The 10,838-nt window shown below is 47.0% G+C and overlaps 1 protein-coding gene across 1 annotated transcript; it reads left to right on the top strand.

Moving 5' to 3' along the window:
* The first annotated feature begins 8,137 nt into the window (after positions 1–8,137).
* On the top strand, positions 8,138–9,952 carry LOC123416678 (tyrosine decarboxylase-like). The gene has a single exon (XM_045106811.1). The coding sequence runs from the start codon at positions 8,220–8,222 to the stop codon at positions 9,912–9,914; it is 1,695 nt and encodes a 564-aa protein (XP_044962746.1). The 5' UTR covers positions 8,138–8,219; the 3' UTR covers positions 9,915–9,952.
* Positions 9,953–10,838: the final 886 nt, after the last annotated feature.

Here is a 10,838-nt window from a genome sequence, read left to right as displayed (position 1 = left end):
TGGATCGTGCGGTCTGCACGCGGCCGACCGAAAGTCTTGGCCGACGCGCCGGCGCAGAGCACTGGCCTTCTCTTAAGGGATTAAAAAAGACTTTAATGAAGGGATCTTTTTTTTGGTTCCTGAGACTAAAAAAAGTCTAATCTCACGAAAACAAACATCCACTATGTAGACGGAGCAGACCTCACCGGACAAAAACCCTGACGGGAACAAGGACCCGGCCAACAGGGTCGGTCCTGAGGGGGGGGGGACGGGGCGGCCGCCCCGGGCCCCCAACATCCAGAGGGCCTTCCCAGCCAGGTACGCACTAGCCTAGAGCACAGATAGTGAATTTTTTTCCCAACAAGCAGCTGGCGTGCGGCGTGCCGCGTGCCGCATCTGGAGGCTCTTCTCTCATCTCTCAATTGGAAAAAGAATTACGTAGATAGCCCATGACCCAAGAACGCTGTCTTGCCTTCAGGGTTTTTTTTCTAACAAGAAGATCACTATAATCATTTTTTTCCTATTAAGACTGCTACTATCCATTGCTACCATCCGTCAATCCCCAATTCCACTATCCACCAGACCCATTGCTCCAATCGTAAAAATCGCTTGCCCACGCACAGATGCCGGCGAGAACTCCGCTCGCCACACTCAAGTTTCCAAGCGCTATATGCATGATCAGACCGCATGACCGAGTGCCTCCCATCAGCCAGCGGTTCACTCCACATCATGTCCTTGCAAAGCGCTATTACCGAGCAATCGATGTAAATCCAAGGTGCATCATATTACCGTTCTGAAATTCAGCCATTTGTGAAGTATACATCCTTGTTATTATACTCACAAATTATATCACTTATGTTAAAATAATTTATTGGACTAATGACGAATCTACTTTTATGTTTAAGTAAAAGGTATAATTTGAATGCTGAAGGCTTCTTAGATTTTCGCAAAAAAAGGTGGCTTCTTAGATTGAATGAGATATTTTCATAGAAACTTTATTGTCTTTTGCTGCATTTATTTTCATTAGGTTTGAGTTTAGAGATCTTACAATTTGTTTTATGTGATTGCATGTATCTTCACTCACATCATCGTAAATTCAAGAGCTTTAAACTCTTGTGATTTTTTTAAAAGTCGCGGTATCCATATTGTTGTACTTTCTATTTTCGTCTTCATACGTTTTAGAATCCAATGTTTTCAAAACTATTTCTCAAATTTACTCATGAATCAACTGTCGAAACATGGTGATATAGTGATATGTAAACCACATACTATTACTAGTATTAATAAGGCCTGAAATTTTTATTTCGCCCGAACCTTTAAAATCTCAGGACCGGCCCTGCCGGCCAAGTGGATGTGCCGGCAACCAAAGCCGATGACGCGCGACCGTCGCCGCGTTGGAGGTCCAGGCCGTAGACGTGAATCCGTCCATCTGTCTGCGCACGAGTATGGTGTGCGCCTCTCCTTTTCTGTATCTTGGCAAAAGAAAGAAAAATTGAAACGGACGGGGTAGTACATATTATTGTGGCCATATAGTGATGTGCGGCACGGAAATACTGTTGCGGTCTCCCACCGGCCAATCATTCCACTGTAGCAAGGAATCGGCACGCCTCACGTGGTACACTTAATTAATCGGCCGTTAAGTACGAACCATTGCCGACGTGACTCGTGCAAAATGCCTATCGGAACTCTCCTCTCGCGCAAGGATAAAAGAAAGAAAAATGTCTTTGTGCTCGTCCTCAAACAGAAGAAATAAGAGCATTTACAAGCCGACATAGTAAATATGACGTTATAAATATCTGCGTAGGCATCCAATTACTGATTAGATGTGCCTTTTATTTGTTCGCCTATGCAAATACTGTTTTTTTCATATGTCCGTTTACTTGCACGTAATTGATGAAGAGGAAGAAAAAAAAAAAAAAAAAAAAATATATCTTCTCAAGCTTCAATAACATGTGAAAGACCAATTCTTATAAAGAGGTCTAACTCCTTCTTCACTAGACTTTTCACGACCTCTTGTCATGCCATCTGGATATAGGATCTTCCTATGTTATACTATATAACTCTCATCCATGAATTGATTTGATAGATCCGATATTCATAATATTGAATTGATTCAGTATTATCAGAATGCAAGCCCTACCCTTGAATTTACAAGATACCCCTTTTTCCTCTCCATGGGATTACATCCCGAGTTATTGTGAAAATAAAAAATAAAGAGGTTTCTACATGAGCTCTTGAAGATTTTCTGAAATTGTCATATGGATCCCTAGGCCCATCTCACATTTCAACAGAAATATGCTGCGAGTAATTGTATGTCTCTCATTACTAAGAAGACGATCATTTTTCTAATAATCTTACTTAACCCCTTATTTAATTCAGAATCAAGTTGTTCCTATGTGTTCTTAAGTAAAATTCGGATATTTGTTACAGGAAGCCATTGTATACGCCTACATGCGATGATGCGAAGGCCTTGTAAGTTTCGGTCAATTCTCACCAATGCACAATACTTACAAGATTCCATCATGGACACTCTCCGGTCCTGAACAAGGATATCAAAGAAGGGAGAATTTGCACTTTGTTGGTGCTACCTCGTTGGATTCCTTATCAACGCCACCACCACCGTCGCAATCTAAAGGAAAAATGTTCCATCTGCGGGTGCCAAAGTAGCTCGTCTTCTTCCAAAAGGAAAATAAATGTCATCACTATTAGTGATGATGCAGCGAGCGGAAGGACTGTGCAGCCTATGTCCTATACATCCGAGGAGCATGAAAGATTGTAACGATATCATTTTCTCGATATTATTCTTATGCTATATGCATTTAAATTCTTGTTGCTTGTTAGACAAACTAAGTTAAACGTTTGCTATGTAGGCAAGCGCTTGGTCGGAGTGTTCAACTGGTCCTATTGGCGGAAATGGAAAGAAGGATGACAAGCTATGGGATGATATGGTTGCTCTATACAACAACACCACACCAAACACTCGAAAGAGAGATCCCAATCACCTGAAGCAAGAGTGGCAAAGAAAAGGACCGGTCTTCCCATGATCTTTGGATATGGCATTGCCTTCCTCGATTTTCCAGGATGCAACAATGATATCAATGTGCTTGATCAATCAATGATGTTCATTGAACAATTGAGCGGCAAGCACCCCGAGTGAACTATCATGACAACGAGTAGGAATATCAACATGGTTATTACCTTGTTGATGGGATATATTATGAATGGGTTGCATTCAATAATTCAATACCGATGCCCAGACAAAAAAACACAATTTTTTCGCCAAGCACTAAGAAGGGGTTAGGAAGGATGTGAAACGTTCATTTGGTGTGTTGCAAAGTCGATGCTCTATTTTACGTCACCCCGTCAGTTTATATGCTTGGGGCGATATCAAGAACGTTATGACGACTCGCATCATCATGCACACCATGGTAGTGGAAGATGGAAAAGAAGAGATGTGCAATATTCTTAATCTGAATGAACAAACAGGCACATCAATAGTTTTCCCATCGGTCTTGGATCATGGTGCCATGCAACACTTGCCAATGAGATGCTAGCATCCTTCATCGTCCAAAACACAAAAAACTAAAGGATGACTTGATCCATCACATTTGAAAAAAATGGGCTCACGATCACGATAGATTATGTTCATGTGTTTGTTCATTTAATGTGGGATATATGTTCTTATATTTTAGTGATTTTTATTGGCTTTGTATGTATGGATATATTAACAAATATCATCAAGCTTGTATCCACGTGTGTACCAACAAGCCTAACTTGCATTGAGACAATGCCTCAAATGAGCTAAAACACCGAAATGTTATCATAGATCCCACACAACAATGTCTATGATACTACACTTATGATATCATGCATTACAAAAGTGGTATTCTAGACGAGTATTATATGTAAGATACTAAACCATGATACCATCCATTATGACCATCTAAATCTTTTAGGAGCCATGGAGGGAGTATTGTCTTCACACAGGTGACTCGGCTATCTTGTTTCCATCCTAGACCTCCAAACCTTTTTGGAGCCATGGAGGCACGTTCTCCATTTCACAATAAAATGCTTATAGATCTTTCGAGAAGTTAGACTTCACAAACTTTGATTAAATTTGTGAGAAAAATATGTTGATCTAGAATATCAAATACATGTTATTAGACACATCATAAGACATGTTTTCATATTATGCATATGGGTGTGGCAAGATCTCAGTCGAGTGAGATTTAACCATTCTCGGTCAATTGACAATAACATACAAAAAAGAAAGAGAGAAAATTTTAAAAGAAAATTTTTAACGGTTCTCCACGTAATATCTCAAGAATACAGCATCGACTTAGACTTGGTTTGACCGAGATTGAGCAACGCCATATATATATATCGTATCATACATATTGATAGTTTTATCTACAAATTTGATCGAAGTTTGTAAAGTTTTGATTTTCAGAAAATCTATATGCATTAGAGCATCTCGAACAAAAGCGCGTGCGCACGGCGCAAAAAAAAAATTACAGCGCGCAACGGCCATTTTTGCGTCCAAGTATGCAGTTGCTTCACCAAACCCTGCAAATTTTTAACGCACGAGCGTGCCGCTCCCATAAGCACTGTAAAATCAAGCACGCGCGCCCAGTAGAAACAACATTTTGCATTCAATGTAAAACAAAGAAAATCAAACAAACACATAATAATTCGTCAAAAAATAGTTCAATTATTATTACAACTCAAAAAAATAATTAAACTTGAATACAATAAATAGTTTATGACCAATACAACAAATGTTCTGTTGGGGGTGGAGGGAGAAATTCCAAAAATTCCTACGAAACACCAAGATCAACCTAGCATATGCTAGCAACGAGTAAGGGGTAGAGCATCTTCTTACCTTTGAAGATCGCTAAGCGAAAGCGTTACTATGAACATGAACGTGGGTGATGGAGTCATACTCGCAGCGATTCAGATCGCGGTAGATGGGATCCAAAGCGCCGAACAACGGCGCCTCCGCGTTCAACACACATGCAGCCCAGTGACGTCTCCTCTACCTTGAACCGACAAGGGGAGAGGGGAAGTTGATGGAGAGCTCTGGCAACACGACGGCGTGGTGACGGTGGAGCTATGTGGTTCTCCGGCAGAGCTTCGTCAAGCACCGCGGAGGATGACGAAGAGAGACGGCACGGCTGCGCCGAGGTGCATGGAAAAACTTGTGTGTTGCAGCCCCAAAACCCTTGGATATATATAGAAGGAGGGGAGGGCTGGCCGGCCACCCTAGGAAACCCTAGGAGTGGCGGCGGCCACCCTCGATGGGAGGGGCAGTGGCCCAAAGAGGGGGCGGCGGCCATGTGGGAGGTGGCTTGCCTCCCAAGTTGGAGGTGGACCACCTCCACGTCCTAGGGTTGCCAGCCCTAGGCGCCTTGGGCCTTGGTGGGTGGCACACCAACCCATCTAGGGGTTGGTTCCCTTTCACTTTTGGCCCACGTGGCCCTTCGGGGCTGGTGGCCCCTCCCGGTGGACCACATGAACCCTTCTGGTGGTCCCGGTACAATACCGATGATCCTCAAAACATTTCCGCTGATAAAATCTCCACTTCCTATATATGAATCTTTACCTCCGGACCATTCCGGAGCTCCTCGTGACGTCCGGGATCTCATCCAGGACTTTGAACAACTTTTGGTATGCACATACTATTCTCATTGCAACTCTAGCGTCATCGAACCTTAAGTGTGTAGACCCTACGGGTTCGGGAATCATGCAAACATGACCGAGACACCTCTCCGGTCAATAACCAACAGCGGGATCTGGATATCCATGTTGGCTCCCACATGTTCCACGATGATCTCATCGTATGAACCACGATGTCGGGGATTCAATCAATCCCGTATGCAATTCCCTTTGTCTATTGGTATATAACTTGCCCGAGATTCGATCGTCGGTATCCTCATACCTTGTTCAATCTCGTTACCGGCAAGTCTCTTTACTCGTTCCGTAATACATGATCCCATGAATAACGCCTTAGTCACATTGATCTCAATAGGATGATGTATTACCGAGTGGGCCCAAAGATACCTCTCTGTCACACGGAGTGACAAATCCCAGTCTCGATCCGTATCAACCCAACAGATACTTTCGGAGATACCTGTAGTGCACCTTTATAATCACCCAGTTACGTTCTCACGTTTGATACACCCAAAGCACTCCTACGGTATCCGGGGGTTGCACAATCTCATGGTCTAAGGAAATTATACTTGACATTATAAAAGCTCTAGCAGACGAACTATATGATCTTGTGCTATGCTTAGGATTGGGTCTTGTCCATCACATCATTATCCTAATGATGTGATCCCATTATCAACGACATTCAATGTCCATGATTAGGAAATCATGACCATCTATTGATCAACGAGCTAGCCAACTAGAGGCTCACTAGGGAGATATTGTGGTCTATGTATTCACACATGTATTTCGTTTTCCAGTTAATACAATTATAGCATGAATAACAGACAATTATCATGAACAAGGAAATATAATAATAACCACTTTATTATTGCCTCTAGGGCATATTTCCAACTTGTTTAGCACAACAAACATACATCATCATGCGTTTTGTCACCCATTCCATGCCCACCACTCCTCGACTAGATCATTACGTAGTTCATCATGTGTTTCGACACGTCGAATGGCATGATAGGAGGCAACAAAGCGGGCCACCCTCTCAACCCTCCTTCGCACTCGCACAGGATGTCCCAACAACTCATATCGAGAATAGTCCAAATCTTGCCCAGGCTCGTTCTTGATGATCACAGTATGCATGATCACATAAGCGTTCATGATGTACCAAAGGATATTTTGATCTCAAAATCTAGCCAGTCCTCTCACAATAGCAAATTGGGCTTGCAAAATCCCAAAATCTCTCTCCACATCTTTCCTAGCCGCCGTGTGAGCATTATGGAAATCAAGATTTTTCTTATCAATTGAGCCAAGCATACATGGGAACCCGCGAGCTTTATTCATCTCCAAAAGTCTTGCGGGGTCTTCAGCATTGGGAGCTCTCAAATATTCTGGACCAAACACTTACACGATTCCAACCGTGAAGCGCTTGACACACATGATGGCTTGGCTCTCACCCATGGCCAAGTGATCATCAACTAGATCCGTCGGAATACCGTATGAACAACTCGATGCTCATCCTAAAACGACACCAAAAGTAGGACTCGGGTATGTGGGAATCTTCGCAAAATAGTTCCTCAACAGTCTGTTGTGAGCATCGATTCTTTCCCTCCACAATTTCTGACGATCAAAAACCAAACCATTGTGCTTCGGCTTTTTGTTGATGTGCATAGCTAGGACCATTGCGGGGTCCTCCTCCTCTTCAAGATCATATTCTTCATCGGAAGAATCGTGGGACGAACTCATCTATAAATTTGAAATCAAACTAAAATTTAACACTAGAAACAACATACTCCAAAATCATCTACAAAAATGAAGTTTAGCAATACATACCTTCCAAGCGTTTTGTCAAACACCTGCAAACCCCCATCGGGCGTTGTTCGTCGGCGGAACGGGGCGCTCCAGGGTCGGCCGCGGTGGAGGAAGCAGCGGCGCGCGCGATGGAGAATGATGAGGGGAAGCGCTAACGGGTCGCCGGAGAGGATGGGGAAGTCGCACGCGCAAGCGGATATTTCAAATCCGACGGTTGATGGACATTCGCGCGGGCGAGTCGATGTTCAACGTGCAGTAGCAGAGGTTGGAAAAAGCAGTGCACGATGCAGTTCTTTTCGGTGCATAAAATGGTTTTTAACGCGCGCGATTTTGACACGGCAGTTCAACGCGCGCGATTTTGACACGTCTGCCGGAACTGCCGATTCGATAGCGTTAAAAAACCCAGTTTTTTCACACCCACGACTTATTTAACGATTTTGTTGAAGATGCTCCTACGGAAATGGAAGGGTCGATTGTCGTCAGCCAGTGGATCGGCTATAGTACTTATCATGTTTTGAACCGGACACGTGGATGTTGACGAACAGTACTGTTTAGCCGTCGGCGGCGACAAGGTTGTTGTTGATAGTACAGTAGTACTACTGTATGTTAAAGGTTAATGCTTGCACGGTTGCACCGATGCACGGCGGCTTATAAATGAGCCACACTCCATACCTTCTACGACACACAAGCTCACAACCTGGCCAGTGTAGGCAGTACTCCTTCACTTGATCAAGCTCTAGCTCCTAGCCTCCTACGTACCCCCTGTCATGTCAAGCTTCAACCACGCCAACGACACCGCCCAGGGCAACGCCTCTCCCCCGTCTGCGGCTGCTACACCTACGCTCGGAGTTGGACCCCTTCCGCTAGACGCCGGCGAGTTCCGGCGTCAGGGACGTCAAGTTGTGGACTTCATCGCCGACTACTACGACCGCATAGACGAGTACCCCGTCCGCCCGGCCGTCGCTCCCGGGTTCCTAGCCCGACAGCTTCCCGACACGGCGCCAGCATGGCCGGAGCCCGACGCTCTCGCCTCGGCGCTGCGCGACGTCCGCGAACTCATCCTTCCCGGCGTCACCCACTGGCAGAGCCCCCGTCATTTCGCGCATTTCGCGGCCACGGCCAGCAACGTGGGCGCGCTCGGCGAGGCCCTCGCTGCGGGCCTCAACATCAACCCTTTCACGTGGGCCGCCTCGCCGGCGGCCACCGAGCTCGAGGTCGTCGTCACGGACTGGCTCGGCAAGGCGCTGCACCTCCCGGAGCAGCTGCTCTTCTGCGGCGGCGGAGGCGGCACGTTGCTGGGGACCTCGTGCGAGGCCATGCTCTGCGCCATCGTCGCCGCGAGGGACCGGAAGCTCGCCGAGGTGGGAGGCGAGGAGAGGATGGGCGACCTCGTCGTCTACTGCTCCGACCAGACCCACTTTTCGTTCAAGAAAGCCGCGCACGTCGCCGGCATTCGTCGGGCGAACTGCCGGGAGATACCGACGTGCCGGGAGAACGGCTTCACGCTATCGCCGGCGGCGCTGCGGGCCGCCGTGCGCGCCGACGAGGCTGCGGGGAGAGTCCCACTATTCCTGTGCGCGACGGTGGGAACCACGCCCACAGCGGCGGTCGACCCTCTCCGCGAGCTGTGCGCCGCTGTGGCGGGGCACGGCGTGTGGGTGCACGTGGACGCGGCCTACGCCGGCGCCGCGTGCATTTGCCCGGAGTTCAGCCACATCGCCGCGGGCGCTGAGGCCGTGGACTCGTTCAGCACGAACCCGCACAAGTGGCTCCTGGCCAACATGGACTGCTGCGCGCTGTGGGTGCGTAGCCCGTCGGCGCTCGTGGCGGCGCTCGGCACCGACGCCGACGTGATCCTCAAGGACGCGTCTGCGTCGGACGTCGTGGACTACAAGGACTGGCAGGTGGCGCTGAGCCGCCGGTTCCGCGCGCTGAAGCTGTGGCTCGTGCTCCGCTGCCACGGTGTGGAGGGCCTCCGGGGCTTCGTGCGCGCCCACGTGCGCATGGCCGCGGCCTTCGAGGGCATGGTGCGCGCCGACGCGCGGTTCGAGGTGCCCGTGCCGGCGCGGTTCGGGCTAGTGTGCTTCCGCCTCCGCCCCGCTGCCGATGACGGTACGGCCGAGGCCACGAACGAGCTCAACCGTAGGCTGCTGGAGACGGTGAACGCGACGGGGCGCGCGTACATGAGCTGCGCGGTGGTGGGCGGCATGTACTTGCTGCGGTGCGCCGTCGGGAACTCGCTCACGGAGGAGCGGCACGTCCGGGAGGCGTGGAGCGTCGTGCAGCAGCAAGCCGACGCCGTGCTGGCCCTGGCGGCCGCCGGCACCGCTGCAACTTCGAAGGAGCGTACGGTTCAGGAAGCCCGACGCATGGAGACCACCGTGCATGAAAAATGGCGTTCACCGCCGCACACTGCGTACCACGTGATTCGTTCTTATCGCGTTGGCTTTCCTCTTGGGTAAATAAAATAATCTTGCTAAGTTTCAGCTCACTTCGTTAAGTCTCCGTTGAAAATATATCCCTAAGCATCTGGGATCAAGTTGTTAGGGCAGATGATCCTATTGATATTCTTAATATAAAATTGAAGCGTATCAAGAAATATTGTAAAGGGTGGGGATCAAACAGATTTGGTCATAGTAGGAAGAGGAAAGATGAGATTAAGAAAGAATTGAAAGAGATTGAAAAGATGGAAGAGATTGGACCTTTGGATCCTGAGGTTTATGAGAAAAGAACTTTGTTATATGCTGAGTATAATGAGATCCTTTATAATGATGAGCTCTTTTGGCTCCAGCAATCTAATGAGAGATGGTTGTTAAAAGGGGATCGAAACACAGCATTTTTTCATAGAGTGGCTAATGGTAGAAAGAGGAAAAACACTATACATTCTCTTGTTAATTGAGATGTGGTGATTGAGGGGACGCAAAATTTACTGAGACATGCAACAGACTTTTACAAGGAGTTGTTTGGTCCTGCGAATGGGAACATGTTTCACCTGGATCCTAATACTTGGTCCAGTGGGGAAAAATCAGTATTGAAGATGATGAATTTATCACTGGTAATTTCACGGAGGAGGAGGTGAAAAAAGCCTTATTTTATATGGAAAGCAATAAAGCCCCAGGCCCAGATAATATACCTGTTGAATTTTATAAACACTGTTGGGAGTTTGTTAAGAAAGATCTGATGAGATTGTTTGATGCGTTCCATAATAATTCTTTGGATGTGGCTCGTCTGAACTATGGGGTGATCACTTTGCTTCCTAAGCTGGATGGAGCTAAGAAGATCCAACAATACAGACCTATTTGTCTGCTTCGTTGCCCATATAAGCTGATAACTAAGGTTTTAAATAACAGGGTGGCTCTATACTCTGATGTGCTCATTAGTAGACA

The sequence above is a fragment of the Hordeum vulgare genome, chromosome 1H, assembly GCF_904849725.1.
Source record: "Hordeum vulgare subsp. vulgare chromosome 1H, MorexV3_pseudomolecules_assembly, whole genome shotgun sequence".
NCBI lineage: Eukaryota > Viridiplantae > Streptophyta > Magnoliopsida > Poales > Poaceae > Hordeum > Hordeum vulgare.
The sequence above is the reverse complement of the archived record's forward strand: the minus strand, read 5'-3'. Positions and strand labels throughout refer to the sequence as shown.

Excerpts from the sequence above, each read along its gene's own strand:
- LOC123416678 (XM_045106811.1), top strand. The coding sequence starts at position 8,220 with ATGTCAAGCTTCAACCACGCCAACGACACCGCCCAGGGCAACGCCTCT.